Here is a 20985-nt window from a genome sequence, read left to right on the forward strand (position 1 = left end):
GGGTAGTACCAAAAGTATGCCTTGAGTTGGATCAAAAATCCTCCCAGCTCTCCCTTTGCACCTCCATAGCGGTCGGGTGCCTCGAGCTTAGCACGCTCCCCTTCCTTGCGCAAAGTACCAATCTCCTGGTGGAGCATAGCGTTCTCCTGCGTGAGGGTATCGTGGGAAAGGCGTGACTTATCCTCAAGCTCTAGGATACGAGCGAGAAGCTGGTCGATGGTGGGTTGGGTCGAAGTTCCCCCCTGAGTATTGACGTTCCCAGCCATGGCGTTAACTTGGCGCCTTTAACTTATCCGTGACAGAGTTGAAGTGAGTATGTAACGTGTGACGAACCCCTGTACAGAACCTCTGAAAGGGATACAGGTTGAAGGCAACTTCTGGTATTTTTGTTTTGATAGCTTTGGATTTTAATTTGCAGTATTGAAATCTGTAAATAAATTCAAGGGTAATAGTACTTCGTAGTACTTGCAAGATTGTGGCGGTACCAGAGCCCAGTCTCTCTAAGAGTGATTCTTTAAAGGTTAGTCTGGGTTGTAAAAGGGTGTAGCCAAACCGGTGCATGGCAAGGTGCTGTCTCAACGAGTTACCTTCACAAGATAATTAGTTCTGATTGGTTCGGGACGTCCCGTGCTTTTGCGTGCGCTGCCTAGCTGCCAATCCATCAACGCCCAACACGAGGGGTCGAGCCCACCGAGACTCGCAATACCATGGTCAACCGTCCCGTGTCTCTCTCTAACAGCAGCTGCACCTCTGAACAGCTTGCGTTCTCCTACTCTACCCTTGCGGGCCCCTCATCACGATCGGTCGAAGCCCGCGATAGTTCTTAAACACATTACAAAGGGTCTTCCTCATACACTATAACTACCCAGTAAGATAAATGCCAACACCAGACAATCGCGGCGCGCTATTTACTTCAGTTTCTGATTGTTTTGTTCCCGCAGATCGCAAATATCCTCGTCTATCTATCGCACCTACCGCCCCGCCCTTTCACCTTTCCGGTCGAGCCTCGGCGGTCCCGAACCATGCGTCTCCTGGAAGGTGATGATGCCGGCGAGATCCGCCCGACGAAGGACCTGTCCAGCGACAAGATTCCGCCATATGCGATTCTTTCACACACATGGGGCCTGATGAGGAGGAAGTCAGCTACAAAGATTTAAAGGACGGCAGAGCCGTAAGCAAACTCGGCTACAACAAGATCCGGTTTTGCGCAGATCAAGCTTGGCGTGGCGGGCTGAAATTCTTCTGAGTAGACACATGCTGTATCGATAAGTCCAACAGCACTGAGCTTCAGGAGGCGATCAACTCTATGTTCAGGTGGTATCGCGATGCGGCTAAGTGCTATGTCTATCTTACAGACGTCTCAACATACAGGCGAGACGCCGACGGCGATCCTAGTTGGAAATGGGCTTTTCAGAAATGCAAATGGTTTACTCGAGGATGGACCCTCCAAGAACTTATTGCTCCGACATCAGTCGTATTCTTTTCAAGGGAGAAGGCGCGTATTGGAGACAGGAACTCTCTAGAGCGAATGATCCACAACGTAACGGGAATTCCCCTCGAGGCCCTCCGAGGTAGTCCTTTGTCTGATTTCAGTGTCCATGACCGGATGGCATGGATGAAGCAACGCAATACAACACGTGAAGAAGACATGGCATACTCGCTTTTCGGTATCTTCGACGTCCATCTGCCTCTTATCTACGGCGAAGGAAAAGAGAAGGCCCTTGAGCGGTTGCGAGAGAAGATTGGGAAGGATGACGGCTGTCTGGCCGACCTGCGTGTCACCGACTCTCGCCACGATAAGAAGCGGATCGAAGCTGCCAAGGGCGGCCTCCTGAAAGACTCCTACTGTTGGGTTCTCAGCAACGTCCAATTCCAACAATGGCGCGACGGTGACGATCAACGGCTGCTCTGGATCAAAGGCGACCCCGGCAAAGGCAAGACTATGTTGCTCTGCGGCATCATCGACAAATTAAAAAAGTCTACACCACCTGGCCTTCTATCCTTCTTCTTTTGCCAAGCCACCGACCCGCGCATTAATAATGCCACTGCCGTCCTCCGCGGTCTAATCTACCTTCTTGTCAGCCAACAACCAGCACTCATCTCACACGTACGACGACCTTATGATCATGCAGGAAAAAAGATGTTTGAGGGTCCTAACGTATGGGTTGTCCTGTGTGAGATCTTTATTAGCATTCTACAAGATCCCGGCTTGAGAATGACGTATTTGATCATCGACGCGCTTGATGAATGCGTGACAGACTTGCCGCAGCTTCTCGAGCTGATCACCCGGACCTCATGCACATCCTCCCCAATCAAGTGGATCGTCTCGAGTCGCAATCGGCCGGATATCGAAGAGCAATTGGAAACAGCCACGCAGAAAGCGAGGTTAAGCCTCGAGCTCAACGCCGAATCTATCTCTACTGCTGTCAACGCATTTATCCAAAACAGGATAGATCAACTGGCACCGAAAACGAAATACGATGCCAACATGATAGGCAAGATTCAGGATTACTTACACTCCCACGCAAATGGCACGTTTCTGTGGGTGGCGTTGGTCTGCCAGGCGCTCGCGGATCCGAAGGTTAAGAAGCGGCATATATTAGCAAAGTTACAGACATTTCCGCGCGGACTAGACTCTTTATATGCGCGGACGCTGGAGCAGATTGGCCATTCCGAGGATGCAGAGCTTTGCAAGCAGATTCTTGCCGTCGCCGCAGCCGTTCGCCGACCTATCAGCCTTGATGAACTCGCCTCTCTTATTGAGTTGCCGGATGACGTTTCCGATGATCTGGAGTCCTTGGAAGAGATTTTTAAGCTTTGCGGCTCGTTTTTGATCATCCGAGAACGAACGGTCTATTTCGTCCACCAATCGGCCAAGGACTTTCTCCTCGGCACGGCTTCGGACAAAGCCTCCAACAAAGCTTCTCAAGAAGCTTTCAAGCTGGTTTTCCCTACTGGGATGGAGGATGTGAGCTATATTATCCTCTGGAGGTCACTGAATGTTATGTCTCAGAAGCTGCGACGAGACATATACTGCTTAAATGCACCGGGATTCTTGATTGACAACGTCCGAGTGCCAGACCCGGACCCGCTAGCAACGGTACGATATTCATGCATCTACTGGATTGACCATTTACGTGATTTGGTCTCTAGCACAAGCTTAAAATGGGTTCATCTTCTACAAGATGATGGGGATATCCACAGATCCCTTACAACGAAGTATCTTTACTGGCTTGAAGCTCTTAGTCTACTCCGAGCTTTACCAGAGGGCATCAATGCCATACGACAGTTAGAGAGCTTATTGGTAAGTATGAGACCACTAAATGCTATAAGCTGGTCTAACAGTAGTATAGGGACATACCATTCAAGGGAGGTTGATAGCTATCGTCCGGGATGCATATCGATTTGCGCTGTCCTACAGGGTGATAATTGAGAAAGCCCCTCTTCAAGCATATACATCAGCCCTTATATTTGCACCGACTGACAGTATGATAAAGAAATTCTTTAAGAAGGAAGAGCCTGGCTGGATTAGCACAATATCAGTTGTAGAAGCGGAATGGAATGCCTGCACACAGACGTTAGAGGGCCATGGCGGCAGCGTCCAGTCGGTCGCGTCTCAGACACGGGTTCACTGTCAACAACAGGTTGTTCTAACAAAGAGCTACTGAGAGTAGATTGTAGACAAATGAACTTGATTGCTTGCATGAGGAATCAGATTCCTCGACATGGGGAGCGCTGGGCACTCCCCCCTATTTATGTGAAGCTGTCTACATATGTTTCTGAAGTATCTTTGTACCTTGCTCAGTGTGCTCAGTGGTCTTGGCCACTGATCAGACTGAGCACCTCCTGATTGGTCGTATGGGAGCTTATGGGTCTTTCCATCCCTGGCCCAACGATTGGCCGAGGTGTCCCAGCACCTCGGGTACCACCCAGTGGTTCCTGTACGGGAGTATTACGCTTGGGTCGTAACACAGGGCTTTAGAAATGGCCAAGCTTGGACCTGTGAAAGCACCCACGTGACTCTCACGTGCCACACTTCAACTTGCCCTCTATGTCACCTGATTTCTCCTCTGCATCACCGTTTGCTTCGCTCCATCCACCGGCCCATCATTGTCAGCGTGATCTGGATCTTGGCCCTCTGCTGTGCTGACTTCCTCACAAGCCGCTCTTTGGTGGACAGCTCTGGTTTCTGTAAGTATGTAAATATAAAATGGAACTGTAGTTAAGATAAGTGGTATTTTGGTTTATATGACGATTCAACTAGGCCTTTACCTTGACTTGAAAATTCGTTATTCGAACTTAAGCTGGTTAATTTAGACATTTCGAGATCAAACACATTTTTCCCAAGCTGAAATTGACAGGGTGGTAGGGTGGAAGAGGCAGTGCTGCTCCTAACTACACATCCCGCCCAAGTCTAAAAGCGGCAATACATTTCCCTTGACCGGGAAGAACGTTTAGGGATCTAACATTGTCACGTAAGTTACTAATGCACGTCTTCAGGCCAGACTGGAATGAATTTGGACCAGATGGTACAGCTCAGGTAAAGGTGTGCTGTGATGCTGATAATTTTATCAAGGTCCCAAGGTCTCTTTTGTTATGACTTCTTTGTTTACGTTTCCAGAGCCCCTGAACCCCTGACTCTGTGAGTGGATCCGTCCCTGCTGGACAAAACAAAATCTCCTCTTACGAGCGAAAACAAAGAGGCTGCCTCTTCTGTTGCAGGTATGCTTCTTACTGGGGTTCTCTGAGGTTAAATGGAAAAGAAACCGACAGCCGAGCCAATGGGCCCCAGTCGGAACAATGTGCCGTAGTTTCATGATATGAATCATCATCCATTTGGTTGCATACTGCAAAGTGGTCTTCGTACTGTGCTAGATGCAGAGCTGCGTGTCATACATCACATAACCTCGGGATGGTCGCGGATCAAATCCCTTACCTCCATCAAAAAAGCAAGGAGCACCAATGATAGACATTAACTTGGGAATTTGCCGCCCGACTCCAGTGTCCTTTCTCCTAACTATCCAGGTAATCCTTAGGCGGTTTCAATGGTTTAGATCTCATTCTGTGTTCTTTAGCTATAGGGCAGGGGAAGAGGCAGGGAAACAGGACACCGGTGCAATAAGATGAACCCTTAAAATTCTTGTCATGAACATCTGCTATTACTTCTCTACCCTTATACTTCTCTCATTGTTGACTAGGTAGAGTGCCGGGCGCTTCCTCCTGCTTCGGGCAATGTTCTTTAGGTGTGTCTGAGAGCAGTTCGTTCGACGATCCCTTCTGATCATACGGTGCCGCATACGGGGTATATGGCGGCGGTGGCTCTATCTCGGAAGATTGAGTATCCCTGACTCGTATTTAAGTTTTGTTGGCCCCTTGGTGGCTTCTTTGGTGGGAACTGGATTGCCTTCTGTTCTAGAAGCAGGCGATTGCTGTCTCCGCCAGGGTTTCAATGACGGCTTCTGGGAGAAAATCTGTATCAATCTAAGATCGTCCTATCAACCTTTGCCGTGTTAGACGGTCCTTGATAACAGTACAAGCCATGGTTCCAATCGGAATGGTGAGAACTTGCCTTTGTCAACACAATTGGTGTGATAAACCAGTACCGCGCAACTCCACCGAAGTCACTGCTGGGTTTCTGTTTTGATTGTCTGTTGAAAGTTGTCCATGGATGTTGGGTGAGGGTAGCAAACCACAGACTTACATCTATGTGGAATTTGCCCTTGCCGCAAATTTCTTGCAGAGTCAGGATAAGGCGTTGGATGTCTCCGCCCTCGATCGTGCAGGAAGATAGGTGCCAGTCAGACGAATAATCGTCAGGAACAGGAACAGATCCCTGATGGGATACCCGGATTTCATCCTCTGTAGAATAAGGGAGAGGAGATATGGTTGGCTCTTCCTGGCCGGTTAGGTGAACAAGAGGTAAACCTCCAAGCTCTTTTAAGCTGTTGAGAGCTGACTCGGAGGGTGGGGAAAATATTCTAGTTGGTGGGAGCAACAAGAGACCGCTTCTTAACCAGCTCAGAAGTGGCGGTGCAAGGTACGGGCAGTCAGGTCAGCTTTGCATACTGCACAGTGTAAAACGACGGCTCAGCATTTTGCTCCGTCGTTGCGGCCTTAAACCTTTGCACTGAGAAACAAGCACTAATACCTACCTATCACATGGGTTGGTCTGCTCCTTTATCTTTGTGCATGATTTGTACGGTTGCATAAGTCCATGGTGAAGATGCATAAAATCAAGTGTGCTCGTTTGGCCTTGCGGGCGCTTAGCACCGTGTGCAAACGTATAGGGTAAGGTAGCCAAAAATAGCACATTGGGCCCCTGTTGTTATGGGCCCAACGCGACGAAAAAACATGGTGGGGAAGACAGACTCTACTCAATGTTCAAAAACAACAATACATCATGGATTGGCCACGAGTAGTAAATCCAATATTGACAATTGAAGACAATGACTGTCTATTTGAGTATGATTGCCTGTCAACTATCGTGTCGAAGGTGCTCCGCAACCATGTAAGTAACCCCATAAGGGAATGCATTTGCCTGATAGATGTGTTGAAATGGGAACTGATGAGTTATCTCATAGGGGAGAGAAACCGAAAGTATTGATCTGAGGAGCGATGGGGATTGGAGCCACTGGTTTCAGGTATTTTATCTCCATGGATAAGAATACATTCGGGTATGGCAGAGGGAACTCACACGACGGCTCAAGAGTCAAATCTTTGCAGAAAACCTTTTGGAACAACCATCGAAACACCAGGAGCGATCTGGCTACCACATACTGTAAGTTTCACATACAAGCAACGCACCTTCGTATCTCCGATGGCTGACGCTGAACACCCCCAAGACTCTGCGGTGCCGTGGAGCCAGCAGCACTCGAACATGTCCCAACTGATCTGTACTACCTTCCCTTTTCTCTACCTCGCTGGCAAAGGATCACCAAGGCCTTCCATCTCCATGATGAAATCTGCAGGGCCTTCACCAAGAGCCACGAAGGCGGCTGCGCGACCTACCTCATGCACGGCTACTCACTCCGGATGTACACCTCAGCCATGTCATGGGATCACCAGAGCTGGACCTCGGCGGATAGCCTCGCAATTTCATCCACCTATATTGAAGCTTCGAAGCTTACTGTCGCGGTCATATTCGGATGTTCAGAACAGCAAATGGCCAGGGTTGACGAGCTGCTTGCATCATGTCCGGAGGTCAAGTCACATCCCCTGCTTACGGTCGGGATATTTGCGGAACTCCACAAGGATAGGATGCAGGAGATTGTCAAGAAGGCGATTTATGAGTGCACTGCAGCTATTACAGATCTGAAGCTGGATCGTGATGCGCCTCCGTTGGTGAAGCGAGACTTCAAGCTGAACAGGAAGCTGAGAAACTGGCGGCTGAAGATGAAGATGGCGGAGGAGGAGGTCAGAACTACCAAGGGTTTGCTCCAGAAGATGATAACACAGGTTGAGGAGGAGGAGCAGCTGCAATCCTTCCAATACGACGGCGAGTTTGCCACGAGCACGCGGAGATTTAAGCAACGGTTTATGGAGATTGAGATTGAGTTGGACGCCTTGATGGCTAGGTGCCGGATGATGTTTGACGACATGACTTATTCCGAGGAGCTGGTGAGTCTTTTCGATCGTATCTTCCGATTGTTTCTTGCCCACATGGGGGCTGAAGTTGCCTTCAGTTTATGAATGAGCTCCTCAGTGATGATGCCGAGCGAGCAAGGGACCAAGCAAAGATTAGTACGGTCATAGCCTTTGTTGCTATGCTGTATCTTCCAATAACAGCTGTGGCGGTAAGAGGTCTTCCTGATAGTAATCTTGGGCTTAGTGCTGATGCGTCTCGTCAAGACAATTTCGCTATGCCGGTTTTCGATTTCCAAAACGACTGGAGAGATATCTACTTCCGAAAGGCAGAGACTGAGGAAGTTTCCGATCAACCGCCAGTCCTATCTTCATACTTCTGGGTGTACCTAATTGTGTCTGTTGTCCTTACCGGATTCACAGTGTTCGGTTGGTGGCATTACGCAAGAGGTACGAGCAAAGCGCACAACCGGAGAAAAGCTTTGAAGCGCATGCGGCGAGCACATACGACCACGGGAGAGGGTGGAACAACTCATGAATCTCGAGGGCGTTTCTTGGGGCTATGGGATCGACCACAAGGAAAGTGTTTGACAATCAAGACAAGTTCGGGATATGGAGGGAAACACAATCGCCCACTTCCTTTTATTGACTTGTGGAGTCTGACCTCTTACCAGACAAATGTCTCCGGAGAATCGAACCCAAAGAACCTGAAGTCGGGGTGAACAGAATTCGGGCCCAATTGTTCTGGGCCGGGGGGTTTTGCTGGACAAATTCTTCCGGTTTAGCGTTGCAAAATGATTGTCTCTGATTGGCACACGTTGGGTTGCAGCCCTGATAAAGTGGAGGACCGGAGCTTGACCACGTCACACATAATGCCAAGCCAACCCCATCAGGGGTAGCGGCGGTGAGGATGGCCCGATAAACACAACAGCAGCGAGCAAACAGCATGACAAAGAATATCTGAATTCAACACACCCTCAACTCACATTGCGATTCCTCTTCCAGTGTTACCCCATGAACTCCCAGGACGTATAGCCCAAAGTCACATACTATTCCTCCTTGTGACACCATGCCCTCGTTCACCTCCTCATCCTCTCGATCGTCCAAGAAAAACAACACCCCACCGCCAGCGAATTTACTCCCAAAGGCCCACTCCCGCCCCCACCCACCACCACCCTCATCACGACGCGCTCACTCTCCGCGTCCTCCTTCTGCAAGTGTCACCACGTCAGGGACATCCTTGGTCAAGCAAAAACCGCCCAAGCAAGTCTCTCGTGGGCTGAGTGGACTGACGGCGACCATCACCTCCCGCACTGATCAAGTGCTCACCCATGTCAACGAGCAAGTGACACAGATTCGTGAGGAGCAACAGAATGGCACGTCACAATGGGTTGCCGGCGAGCTGGATCGAACTTCGCACTGGGTGCAGGGCGAGCTTACCAGGACAAATGACTGGGTTAGTCAACTGAGGGAAGAGCAGCAAAAGGAGGCGAGTCTATGGCTCGAGCAGGAACTCGAGAAGGCACCAAAGGTCGCGATGGAAAGTGCTAAGAATACGTATCTTGGTTGGCTTTCAGGGGATGAGGGGATTGTCACGGCGGCGCTGGCCTGGATTCCTGTTGCTTTTGTTGCGGGGGAGACAGTGAGGGTTGGGATTGAGGTTGGGAAGGTTGTGTATGACCTGGTTCAGGGAACCTCTTCGAATGGGCAAAGGAGGAGAATTCAGGGGGCGTGACGAGGTCATTTACCATGGGGCAGACACTAGGGGGCATCAATGGGCGTTCTTTTGGGTTTTATTTCTTGGGTTTGCTTGAGGTGTTTGATGGCAGCATTTATTGAGCGACATGTATATTTCCGGTTAACAAAACAGGTTAAATAAACAATCGACAGGTTTATAACACCGGTCCAAGAAACGAATCGCCTTTATATTGGTTGTCAAAAAGATACCTACCTTATGCCATGAGTACGCCGAAGGAGTCCGCCCACCATGCCCATCACCTCGAAAGTCAAGATACCGGTAGCTAATCGTTGCCTAATAATTGCCAACTATTAGAACACCGCCTCCTCGCCTGGATACCTATGCAACCGACAAGTGATAAAGAGATACAATGATACTTGACGTTATTATATGTTCTCAAGTCACCACTATGTAGGTGTATCCGTCTGATGACTGCTTGTTTTCAACACCTCATACATACCTACGTCGTGAGAGCGTTCCGACAATCGCGAGTTCCTGATACGCCCGTATGTTTTGTATATGACGTTGACTGACTTCCATTGTTGTTTGGCTGAAGTAGGTATTTTTACGAGCTTGATACATTGTCCGCCCAAGGATCAGTCGACAATTAAGTGTCGGTTTATGTTATTGTATCATACCTGCCAGTTCTATTTCAGAGATAGATAAGGGAAATATTGCGGTGCCTATGAAATGTAATGCAAAAGTTTGGATGTTGGGTCTTCGGTTGCTTTCCCAAAAACCCGGAGTCAACAGAAGCCACGGAAGCCTGATCTCCTGTAGTGTGACACAAAACCACTTCCGGCCTGCCATGCATATTGGTGTGACATGAGGGTCATTTGATGTGGCTTCGAAGCCTTGATTGAGCTTGGTATGTCTCGAGTCTGCGCAGCCTGACTCACTGCGAAACCTTCGAAATCTGCAGTTCAGTTCCTACCGCGTTACGCGACACCTTACCTCACTGCGTGCATTAGCATAGGCATTACAAAATGACCGGTCAGGAGATCTGAGGCTAGGTACTCTTTGGTCACCTGAGGTATACATCATCTTAAGGTACTTCCCTGTCGCATGTACTTGAGGCAGGCTGTCTTGCTGAAAACTGTCGGTCGCAGGCCTGGTAGACAGGTGTCGAGGATAAATTAGGCACCTGTTAATGTACCAATTTAGGCTAGATAGATAAGAAGGTATTATTCTACCTCTCACCTCTGCCTTCACTTTGGAGTTGTGGTTAGTTGATAGAGCTTCGCCAAAGCTTCGACATCCATTCCGTGAATTTCTGCCAGCAATGCCCCAGGTTGTTGGTACCTACCAACCTAAACATAACATTCTATACATCACAGAGACCGGGCAATGGTGTTAGGGTGCTAGGCTGCAGATTGGGTATTGATGAGCTCAGGCTGCCAATTTGGTCAAGGTGCAGGTAGGGGTGCTGGCGTTACCTAATTCACGAAGAATCATTCTGTGACGAACCCCTGTACAGAACCTCTGAAAGGGATACGGGTTGAAGGTAACTTCTGACAATTGGTTCGGTGCAGCTAAACAGTGCACAACAAGATGTCTCAATGTAAACACAAGATACCGTGAGTACAAGTGTGAATTGCATACTGCGGAACTATCTACGAGCTATCTAGTTCCTCCGTATATATAGACCTTAAATCCCTAAGTACCTCCGTACCTGGATCACTCCCGCTCACCAGCGGTCGGTGGTGATCCTCTGGCGCTCACCACGCTCACCAGGTGATCGTGGTGATCCGGCTCACCTTTGCCAAGCAGTGAGTCCCCTCTGACCCTGCAGCCTTGCCGTCGTGTCTCCTTCCTCCGATTGGTAGACCCGGTTAGCTGCAGTCCCCACCTGGCCTTGCTATATGGTTGGTCTGTGACACGATGCTCCCCCTCGACGTCTTTCGTCCCGAAAGATTCGTCGTCGTTGTCCTTATACCCTTAGCGCTGCTGCTTCCTTCTGCGCGTAAGTAACCCCTCTCCTTCTCCTTCTTCGTGAGCCTGCCCCGGTATGCCTAACGATGTCGGGCCGCGTAGAGAAACGCTACCGCGATACTGCCCACGAACGAACAGTCCTTTCCGCCTCGGTCGATCAGGACGGCGTCGAAATTATGCCTTGCTCTCGTTGTTGGCGCGCGAAACCTCAAGGGCGCTGTGTCATAAAGGAAGGGTCGAACTGTTGTTCAAACTGCGTTCGATTGGGCAAGTCGTGTGATGGGCCGAACGTGGCTGATTCTTGTGGGTGCCTGGATTCTGGGCGATGGTTCTTTTCTTACTAACGGTTGTAGTGATTAAAAACTTATCGGAGCAAAAGAAAATCGATGAGGAAATAGCCGCGAAAGAGAATCTATTAGCGGAGACGCTGAGCTCCTTGACTCGTCTACGCAAGCAGCGCGAGTCGATGCGTGATTGGGGTGCAGAGCTCTTTCGTCGGGGAATGGAGTCGTTAGACGAACTGGACGCCTTAGCGCCCCCCTCGCCCGAGCCTGCAGACCCACTGGGCGAGCAATCCCTGGTCGGCCAAGCCCAGTCGTTGGGTGCCTTCAGTGGAACTCCTCCAACTTCTCAGGGCAGTTGAGGTTCGTAGCTGGCTCCCACGAGTTGTCCGTAGCCGGGTAGTCCAACCAGCTAACTAGATACTCCAGTTGTTTGTTATTAATGCGAGAGTCCAACACTTCTTCCACATCGTACTCCTCTTCTTCGTCCTCGGCTTCTATCTGTGTGTCTGGGCTGGCCGCCCGTGGTGCCGGTTCTAAGAGTGAAATGTGAAAGGTGTTGGATCACAGTCGCATAGTGTCTGGGAGTCTGAGCTTGAAAGCCGTTTCCGATACTTTTTCTTCGACCGTAAAAGGTCCCACTCTCCTGTGGGCCAGCTTCTTGCTAGGTCTTTTGGTGCGTAAATTGCGTGTGGAAAGGAATACCATGTTCCCCCCCTTAAGGCGAGGTCCCTCGAGCCTTTTGGTGTTATAGTATTTCCGCATCCTTTCCCTCACAAACTCCAGTTCTTGCTTGAGCTTGCCGTGGAGCATGTGTAGCTTGTCTGCCTTGACCCCAGCCCTGGGTACCTCCACATCTGGTCCCTGCCGTAGGTCTGCTTCATATCCAAAGTTTGCGAAGAACGGCGTGGCCTTGGTCGTCTCTGTTGGCGATGTGTTGTATGCCAACTGTGCCGTAGGCAACAGTTCAACCCAATTGTCTTGCTCGAAATTGATGTAATTCCGTAGGTACTGTTCCACAATTTGGTTGAGCCGTTCCGTCTGACCGTCCGTCTGAGGGTGGTAGGCCGAAGACGCCTTACTCACTACCCCTAGCCTCGTCATCAACGTGTTACGCCCCAAGCGTAATACTCCCGTACAGGAACCACTGGGTGGTACCCGAGGTGCTGGGGCACCTCGGCCAATCATTGGGCCAGGGATGGAAAGACCCATAAGCCCCCATACGACCAATCAGGAGGTGCTCAGTCTGATCAGTGGCCAAGACCACTGAGCACACTGAGCACATTGATCATGAAAGGTTGCTCAGTCTGCTCAGCCGCCAAGACCACTGAGCACACTGAGCAAGGTACAAAGATACTTCAGAAATATATGTAGATAGCTTGACATAAATAGGGGGGAGCGCCGGGCGCTCCCCGTGTCGAGGAATCTGATTCCTCATGCAAGCAATTCAAGTTCATTTGTCTACAATCTACTCTCAGTAGCTCTTTGTTAGAACAACCTGTTGTTGACAGTGAACCCGTGTCTGAGACGCTTGTCACAACCTTCGATCATCCTGTCATATTCACCTCTGGCGTACTGCCTTGCAGTCTGTATCCATTCCTGGTGCAGGTTGTAACACAACGCTCTCCAAAACTTCGATACGAACTTGGTGTCGCGGTCCGTGATAAACTCCTTTGGCCATGTGTGTGTTGCTGTGACATGCCGTAGTACCACATCCGCTAGCTGCTCTGCCGACCAGGTCTCCTTGTAAGGCAAGAAGTATGCCCACTTCGTAAGCCTGTCGACCACTGTCAATATACTGTCGTACTTGACGCCGGTTGCCGTGTCCTTTGACTCTGGTAATTTGGTGATGAAGTCCATCGTAACTGAACTCCATGGTCGTTCCGCTACTGGTAGTGGCTCCAGAAATCCGTAAGGCTTGTGCCTCGCAACCCTTGTTCTCTCGCACGTGTGGCATGACTGGATGGCTTCTTTGACGTCGTCCTTGATCCTTGGCCAGTCAAAGTGCTGCTTGATCTTTTCCATGGTCTTTGCAATACCCATGTGTCCTCCGAGCTTCGACCCGTGAATATCCATCACCAGTGTCGTCCTGTCACCTGGCTTCACGTACGCTCGATTCTTACACCACAGTCTTCCCTGACTGTCCTTTTGGATGCCCTGTGGCTCCAACTCTTCCTGCCAGTATTGCTCTGTGATATCGTTGCCCAACTTCCCTTGGTACTTGCTGGAGGTGGCTTGCTCACGATACACTGCGCAACACTCCATCCACGGCTGAAGTGGATGCTTGAGAGTGCCGTCTGGCGTCTCCTCGAGTAGTGGTGGTGACTCTCTGGGTGCATCCTTGTGGTGGTCGGCTCGCCGGCTAAGTGCGTCTGCCCTGGCGTTTTCCGAACCCTTCTTGTAGTTGATCTGGAAATTAAATTCCGAGAGAAACTCTGACCATCGCGTCTGCCGTGCGTTGAGGACCTTCGTAGTGGTGAAGTATCGCAGGTTCTTGTGATCCGTGTAGACCTGTACTTTGTAGTTGGTGCCACTGAGATATGGCCTCCACTCCTCGAACGCTTCGATGATGGCGAGTAGCTCCTTATCGTGGATTGGGTAGTTCTGGCGTGCCCCTTCTAGCTTCTTCGAAAAGAAGGCTACCGGGTGTAGTTTTCCGTCGTCATCTCGCTGTCCCAATTGTCCACCGATCGCATAGTCTGATGCATCAGCCTCGACCTCGAATGGTCGACTGGGGTCTGGCAATTTGAGCACCGGGTCCTTCAAAATAGCCTCTTTTAGCTCCTGAAAGGCCTGCTCTTCTTCCTGCCCCCACCAGAACTCCACGTCCTTCTTGGTCAAGTGGTTGAGTGGCCGCGCAATGCCTGCGTAGCCCCGGATGAACATTCGATAGAAATTTGTAAACCCCAAGAATTCCCTGACGTGTGTCTGTGACTGCGGCGTAGGCCAGTCCTTGACTACCGCAATTTTCCCAGGTTCCATGCGAACCTCACCTGGCGATATCGGATATCCCAGATATACTGTCTTTTGCACGTGGAACTCGCTCTTCTCCTTATTAACTGAGAGTCCGGCTCCGTGTAGCGCGTCGAGTATCTCTCGTACGTGTCGCTTGTGCTCCTCCAGAGTGCGTGAGTAGATAAGAACGTCGTCGAGATAGCACACTGCTGTCTTGTCGAGGTACTTCCGCATCGTATGGTCAACGAGAGATTGGAACGTCGCGGGCGCATTGGTCAACCCGAATGGCATTACGCGATACTCGAAACGCTGTCTTCCATTCATCCCCTTCTTTGATCCGTATATGGGCGTACCCGACAGGCATATCCAAGCGTGTGAAGTATCGCGCCCCAGCTAGTTGACTCCGTAACCTAGATATCAACGGTAGCGGGTAGCTGTTTTTCACCGTCTCGTTATTCAGCTGGCGGTAGTCCACACACAGTCGCAAGCCACCGTCCTTCTTCGGCACGAAGAACACGGGGTATCCTGCTGGCGATGTGGACTCCCTGATATGTCCTCTCTTCAAATTCTCGTCCAAATACTTCCGTAACTCCTCACTCTGCTTGTCTTTGGTGTGATAGACCTTAAATAGCCGTAGCTTGGCTCCTTCTTTTAACTTGATCTCGTGGTCCCACGGTCCTCGCTCTGGAAGCCCCTCCAAATGCTTGGCCGTGAAGGCTGGGTGTCCTCGATATTCCACCGGTACCGCCTTTTTCTTGCCTTTCTCCACGTTATTGTAATAGGCATACTTGTTGACCTCCGATATCTCCACCAACGTCGTTAACCCTACTTCTTCGATCTTGCCGCCTGTGTCGATGGAGTACACCATTACTTCTTGGGCTCCTTGCGGTGGTGCCGTGGAGGGTGCTTGTCCCGCACTCTGCTCCATGCGTTCTCCTGATCTTCCATCGTTGGCTGGATACTTCCAAGGTTTTCTTGGTCGTAGGTGGCCACCATCCCTCCAATCGATGTCTGGGTTGTAGTCTTCATGCCATGGTTGCCCTAGGATCATATCCTTCGAGGGTCCCATATCCACAATGTCGAATGTAACTGAAGTTGTTTTTCCTTCGACTGTAATGTCCAGAGGTAATGTTTCTCTGTAGACCTTTTGCTTCGGAAATGGTCCTTGTATAACGATCCATTCCTTCTTTTTCTTCCATGGTATTTTGGCCTGGTGCACGAACTGTGGCGAAATTAAGTTCGTCTCCGCACCTCCGTCTACCAGTGCCACCGCCTGGATATCCTTCCAGTGCGCTGTGACCCAGGGGCGTTTGTCTTTCTTGCCTCCTCTCTGTGCGGCAGCGACCTCACTGACGAGCATCGGGTCGTTGTCCCACACCTTCGCCTTACGCCGATGCTTCCGAAAATGCCGTTCGTGGTCCGTTAGAGGTTGCCGGCCCCCGCGAAGGGCCGCGAGTCGTTTCCCAAGCGGTTGTGTCGTTCAAGAGCGTCCTCCTGCTCCGGGTTGTCCAGCAACACGAAGTCTTTCAACCACCTCCGCCTGGCTTCCTCCCATCTTCCGTCTCTTACTTTCCTAGCATTTTGTCAAGCACACCTTTGATAGTACCTCCGCTGCTTGGCCGATGCCTTAGGCTCCGTGGCCTGGTGGTATTGCCTAACCTTCTGCCGCAAATGCAGCGCGCAGTCTGGGCTTGAGCACCACCATAGTGCCATCCCTAGCCCCGAGACTTCGCTGTCCAGCGTGTACTTCTCGTCTGTGTACCCGAGGCAGCATCCTGCTTCTCTCGGCGTAAACTGGATTACCTGGAATCCATTCCCCAATTGAGTTGCTTTCCCTGCCTTCCACAACAGGTAGTCGTCCAACTCTTCATTGGCTTTTTCCCATCTTCCATCGTCTTCCTGACTGGCTGTGGCTTGCCTTCCTTGCCCACCTTGCGTACCGGCCAGTGGCCGTGTAGCGACTTGCTCTGGTGGTGCTCCACACATCCGTGTGTAATGCACTGGAACCAAGGTGCTCTCCTGTGCTTCGGATGCGTGGGATGAAGTTGTACCGCGTCTCCTTCACAGGGTATATACCTCGTGAGTGTGGGTGTGTCTCCTGGCAACTTCGCGATCCCAATGCTGGCGACCTTCTTATCCTTCCAGTATTCTTCCCAGCTCTTATACTCGAGCTTCTCAGGCCATGCTTGCATGACGGCGATCCTGTGCTTGCCGTATTGCTTCCCTGGCATCGTCCACCGGGTAGGTCCTTCCTCTTGCGTAGGGTTGTCGTCCTTGGTGACCTCCGTGGCGATTTCCGCAGTGACTCGTGCCACTTGCTCCTGCAATGCCTGTATCTGAAGATCTCCTTCTTCGTGCTCCGCCTTCAGTCTTTCCACTGCTTCCCGCAGCTCCTGGAACTCTGCTTCCTCTTGTTTGGCGTGCCAGTAAGAGTCTTCCTCGAAGCCTACCGCTTCGTCTTGCTGGTACCCGATGGCTGCGACCTCCACAACCCTCGGTCCCTTCGATGTAATGGCTGCCGCGATTTCCTTTTTCCACCCGAGTTGCTTGGGTGCCCTGCAGTCTTTCTTGAAGTGTCCTGCCTTGCCGCAGTTGAAACACTTGAGGTTGTCTCTGCCCTGGCCTCGGCCTTGCGGCTTTTGTCGCTGGATAGCATCGACCTCCATGGGTCCTGCGTGAATGGTCCCTGAGACGTGAGTCCCATAAGGCCGTCTCTTTCTCTTGTCGTTAGGGCGGTAAAGTCCTTGCACGCGTGTGCCCTTGCGCTCCCTGCGGCGCTGGTATTGTCCATTGTCGATGCGGACCGCCATTGCGATATACTTGTCGATGGTCTCCGGTCGCTCCAGTCGATACAGCTCATCCTTAACTTCCTCCTTGAGCCTGGACGCAGCGTACACAACCTTGGATTCTTCGTCCGGAAAACGAGAAGGGTAGTACCGAAAGTATGCCTTAAGCTGGATCAAAAATCCCCCCAGCTCTCCCTTTGCACCTCCGTAGCGATCGGGTGCCTCGAGCCTGGCACGCTCTCCCTCCTTGCGTAAGGTACCAATCTCCTGGTGGAGCATAGCGTTCTCCTGCGTGAGGGTGTCGTGGGAAAGGCGTGACTTATCCTCAAGCTCTTGGATACGAGCGAGAAGCTGGTCGATGGTGGGTTGGGTCGAGATCCCCTGAGTACTGACGTTTCCGGCCATGGCATTAACTTGACACCTTCAACTTATCCGTGACAGAGTTGAAGTGAGTATGCAACGTATGACGAACCCCTGTACAGAACCTCTGAAAGGGATACTGGTTGAAGGCTACTTCTGACAATTGGTTCGGTGCGGCTAAACAGCGCACAACAAAATGTCTCAATGTAAACACAAGATGCCGTGAATACAAGCTGTGATTGCATACTGCGGAACTGTCTATCTACACCAGCCAGTTCCTCCGTATATATAGACCGGTTTATCACCATTATCACCAGTGATAATGTCGATTATCACTCGTCGTTCACCGAAGGCTGGTGATAATCGTGATTATCACCCTTGGCACTAGTGATAATCCGACTTCCCCACTTTTCCTGTTCCAGTGGTTGGACGGGTCGCGCCCCGCGCTCCCCACTTATGTCAGGTCCGTGACAACTAGCCTGGCCTATATCAGGATAATAGTAAATATAACCGTTATAATCCTTATTATCGAAAGGTTATGGCTATATATAGGCCTAAGGGCCCTGTAGCAATGGAGCACCTTAGCGCTCACGGCGCAGCGTAACTTGCGACACAGTACTAGTGTCATGGCACTGGCACTGGCACCCTGACCTTATCTTATCATTCACCTGCCCTGCCCCACCGAGCCTTGCAGCCTTGCACCTTAAATTCCGTGCAGGCCAGGCCAGGCAAAGCCTTCCTTTCCTTTTTCTCTTCTTTAGCTTAGTATTTCGTCAATTTAGTGTAGCCTTGCAGCATTGTCTCTCGTTTGGCCACTTCGTGACAACTAGTAGCTTACTTCTGGTATTGCAAACTGTTTCTATCTTTTGGCGGTCGACCAAAACCTTAAATATGGAGACTTTGCGTCTTCGACTCGCTCCTTCATTCTTCGCTGTTCTTTACATCCCATTACGAGCGAACGATACCTGGTACAACTACGGATACAGCATGATGTTGGTAATGTCTTTTCAGGAACCACTTTCTGTCATTTTGGCTGGAGTCGGCATCGTAGGTCTTACCTTGCCCAAGCGCTCAAGCGATAGAGTATTACTTTTACAGAATAGCTAGCATATGTTGCGTGACCTATTTTCTGAATGCCTCGCCACTTCAGGTCTTTCTACTTTACCTGGCACTTCCATCTCAGACCTACGATTCAGGTGTTCAGGGGTAGTGGGCAAGTGTCACAACCTTAACATCGGGAACGGTAGAGCAGTGCAAGGTCACCAACCAATCAGAACAAGGTCGCAGCGATCTGGGCGATCATGGGCAATAAGACTGGGAACTGCAGTGATCACGGAAGTACGACCAATAAAGAACCAGAGAAGGATCATAGCGATCATTGTGATCATTGGGAAAGAGCGGAATGATCACCATGATCGGGGAGAATCACAAGTCTATATATACGGAGGAACTAGATAGCTCGTAGATAGTTCCGCAGTATGCAATTCAGATTGTATTCACGGTATCTTGTGTTTACATTGAGACATTTTGTTGTGCGCTGTTTAGCCGCACCGAACCAATTGTCAGAAGTAGCCTTCAACCAGTATCCCTTTCAGAGGTTCTGTACAGGGGTTCGTCACAGCAAGGTGCCCACGTGACCTGGTGACTTGGAATTCCGTCTTTGAGGGGCGGGGCTGCTTTGTCGCGTCTAACGATTTACGTCAATACTTCTACAAGTCTAACGACGAGCCATTGCACAATTAACATCACAGCTACATCTTGCGACTTGCGCTAGCCCGATACCACATTATTCCTTCGACTCACAATGTGCGGCAGATATGCCATGGCCCTAGTAAGCCTCATCACCTATACCCACCCACCCCAACCCCTCCCCACCGGCTGGTGCGACCCCCTTCACTAACCAATTCCTCAAGCGGCCCTCCCAAGTCCGCCAAATGCTCCAAAACGACTACGACCTCCAAGTCGATGACACCCCCGCCGACGAAGGCGACGGCGCCCCCCGCCAATCTTACAACTTTGCCCCAGGCTACAACGGGGTAGTCTACCGCGCCGACGCCGGTGCTGGTCATAATCATCACCAGGCACTGGAAGAACCACAAGAACAAGACTCCTCCCCCACCCCAGCCTTCAAACTCCAATCCATGAAATGGGGCCTCATCCCCTCCTGGATCAAATCCAGCCCCTCCTTTCCCTCCACCCTCAAAACAATAAACTGCCGCGACGACTCTCTCGCCCAGTCAGGGGGTATGTGGGCGAGCATGAAGTCCAAAAAGAGGTGCGTGGTTATTGCGCAGGGGTTTTACGAGTGGCTTCAGAAAGGCAAGGAAAAGATTCCGCATTATGTCAAGAGGAAAGATGGGAGGTTGATGCTTTTGGCTGGCTTGTGGGATTGTGCTTCTCTCCCGCCGCTGAATGGAGAGGGGGACGGGGAGACAAGGAAGGTGTGGAGTTATACTATTATCACCACTTCGTCGAATGATCAGTTGAGGTTCTTGCATGACAGGATGCCTGTTATTCTTGACGCGGAGTCGGAGAGGTTGAGGGTTTGGTTGGATTTGGGGAGGAGGGAGTGGAGTAAGGAGTTGCAGGGGGTGTTGAGGCCGTATGAGGGGGAGCTGGAGGTTTATCCTGTTAGTAAGGAGGTGGGCAAGGTTGGGAATGACGATGCTGTTTTTGTAGTGCCAGTGGGGAGTAGGGAGAATAAGGGGAATATTGAGAATTTCTTTGCGAATGCTGCGGCGAAGAGTAAGAAGAGGGAGCCGTTGAAAGGGGAGGTGGAGGTGGAGATGGTGGATGGGAGGAAAGAGGTGAAGAGTGTGGAGGAGGTGAAGAGGGAGGATGAGGAGGGGATGGGGGTTGTAGTGACAGAGGGAAAGCAAGGGGTGAAAAGAGAAGCGGAGGATCATGCGGAAGAGGAGCCACCGGGTAAGAAAGTGAAAGAGGAGGGTTCACCAAGCAAGAATGTCCAAGAAGAGGGGCCGGTGAAGTGGGAGTCGCCTGTCAAAGAGAGACCAAAGAGCAGTGCGACGAGTAACAAGCACACGAGGAGCCCAGAGAAGAAGAAGGGCAAGGTTGCGCCAGCGGGGGCAGGAAGTCAGAAGATTACAAAGTTCTTTGGGAATAGTGCCTAGAGGTTTGGGCCATACTCAGAATCAGGGTTACCAGCAAGCTGAGCCTTTGCTTCTTGCAATCAGAGAATCAGCCCGCGCATTCTGATATAACAAGCACGTTCTTTCAAGTCTAGCATCTATGGTACTCTTTTGATTGCGACTCGTGTATAGAACTTCAACGCTGTTGAGGTAGCCACTTCACGAAATGCCGCCTCCGAGCCCGAAGCAGTAGGGACCGGCGA

At 50.8% G+C, this 20985-nt stretch overlaps 4 protein-coding genes and 1 pseudogene across 5 annotated transcripts; all 5 read left to right on the plus strand.

Annotated features, from left to right (window-relative positions):
- Positions 1 to 1022: 1022 nt before the first annotated feature.
- HNWDps lies at positions 1023 to 3668 on the plus strand (annotated as a pseudogene; the record flags this gene model as incomplete). Its single annotated transcript has 2 exons — positions 1023 to 3304; positions 3354 to 3668. Coding segments are annotated over 2 exons (2597 nt in total), but the record flags the coding sequence as incomplete, so codon positions are not given.
- A 2667-nt stretch (positions 3669 to 6335) lies between these two features.
- QC762_000450 (uncharacterized protein) lies at positions 6336 to 7974 on the plus strand (the record flags this gene model as incomplete). Its single annotated transcript, XM_062882800.1, has 6 exons — positions 6336 to 6508; positions 6582 to 6641; positions 6708 to 6778; positions 6843 to 7617; positions 7683 to 7793; positions 7849 to 7974. The coding sequence occupies exons 1-6, from the start codon at positions 6401 to 6403 to the stop codon at positions 7972 to 7974; spliced, it is 1251 nt and encodes a 416-aa protein (XP_062743231.1). The 5' UTR covers positions 6336 to 6400.
- Positions 7975 to 8650: 676 nt separating this feature from the next.
- Positions 8651 to 9316, plus strand: QC762_000460 (uncharacterized protein; the record flags this gene model as incomplete). The annotated part of the gene is made up of 1 exon (XM_062882802.1): positions 8651 to 9316. One exon carries the CDS (start codon positions 8651 to 8653, stop codon positions 9314 to 9316), a length of 666 nt encoding a protein of 221 aa, XP_062743232.1.
- Positions 9317 to 11337: 2021 nt separating this feature from the next.
- On the plus strand, positions 11338 to 11595 carry QC762_0063740 (uncharacterized protein; the record flags this gene model as incomplete). The annotated part of the gene is made up of 1 exon (XM_062883650.1): positions 11338 to 11595. One exon carries the CDS (start codon positions 11338 to 11340, stop codon positions 11593 to 11595), a length of 258 nt encoding a protein of 85 aa, XP_062743233.1.
- Positions 11596 to 19335: 7740 nt separating this feature from the next.
- On the plus strand, positions 19336 to 20967 carry QC762_000260 (uncharacterized protein). The gene is made up of 2 exons (XM_062882762.1): positions 19336 to 19464; positions 19547 to 20967. Exons 1-2 carry the CDS (start codon positions 19438 to 19440, stop codon positions 20762 to 20764), a joined length of 1245 nt encoding a protein of 414 aa, XP_062743234.1. The 5' UTR covers positions 19336 to 19437; the 3' UTR covers positions 20765 to 20967.
- Positions 20968 to 20985: the final 18 nt, after the last annotated feature.

This window comes from Podospora pseudocomata, chromosome 4 (genome assembly GCF_035222375.1).
Source record: "Podospora pseudocomata strain CBS 415.72m chromosome 4, whole genome shotgun sequence".
In the NCBI taxonomy this organism is placed as follows: domain Eukaryota; kingdom Fungi; phylum Ascomycota; class Sordariomycetes; order Sordariales; family Podosporaceae; genus Podospora; species Podospora pseudocomata.

What these genes read in the sequence shown, in the direction of transcription:
- QC762_000260 (XM_062882762.1), top strand. Translation starts at nt 19,438, where the DNA reads ATGTGCGGCAGATATGCCATGGCCCTA. An exon ending in GCAGATATGCCATGGCCCTA is followed by an intron (nt 19,465 to 19,546) that starts GTAAGCCTCATC and finishes CAATTCCTCAAG; the next exon opens with CGGCCCTCCCAAGTCCGCCA.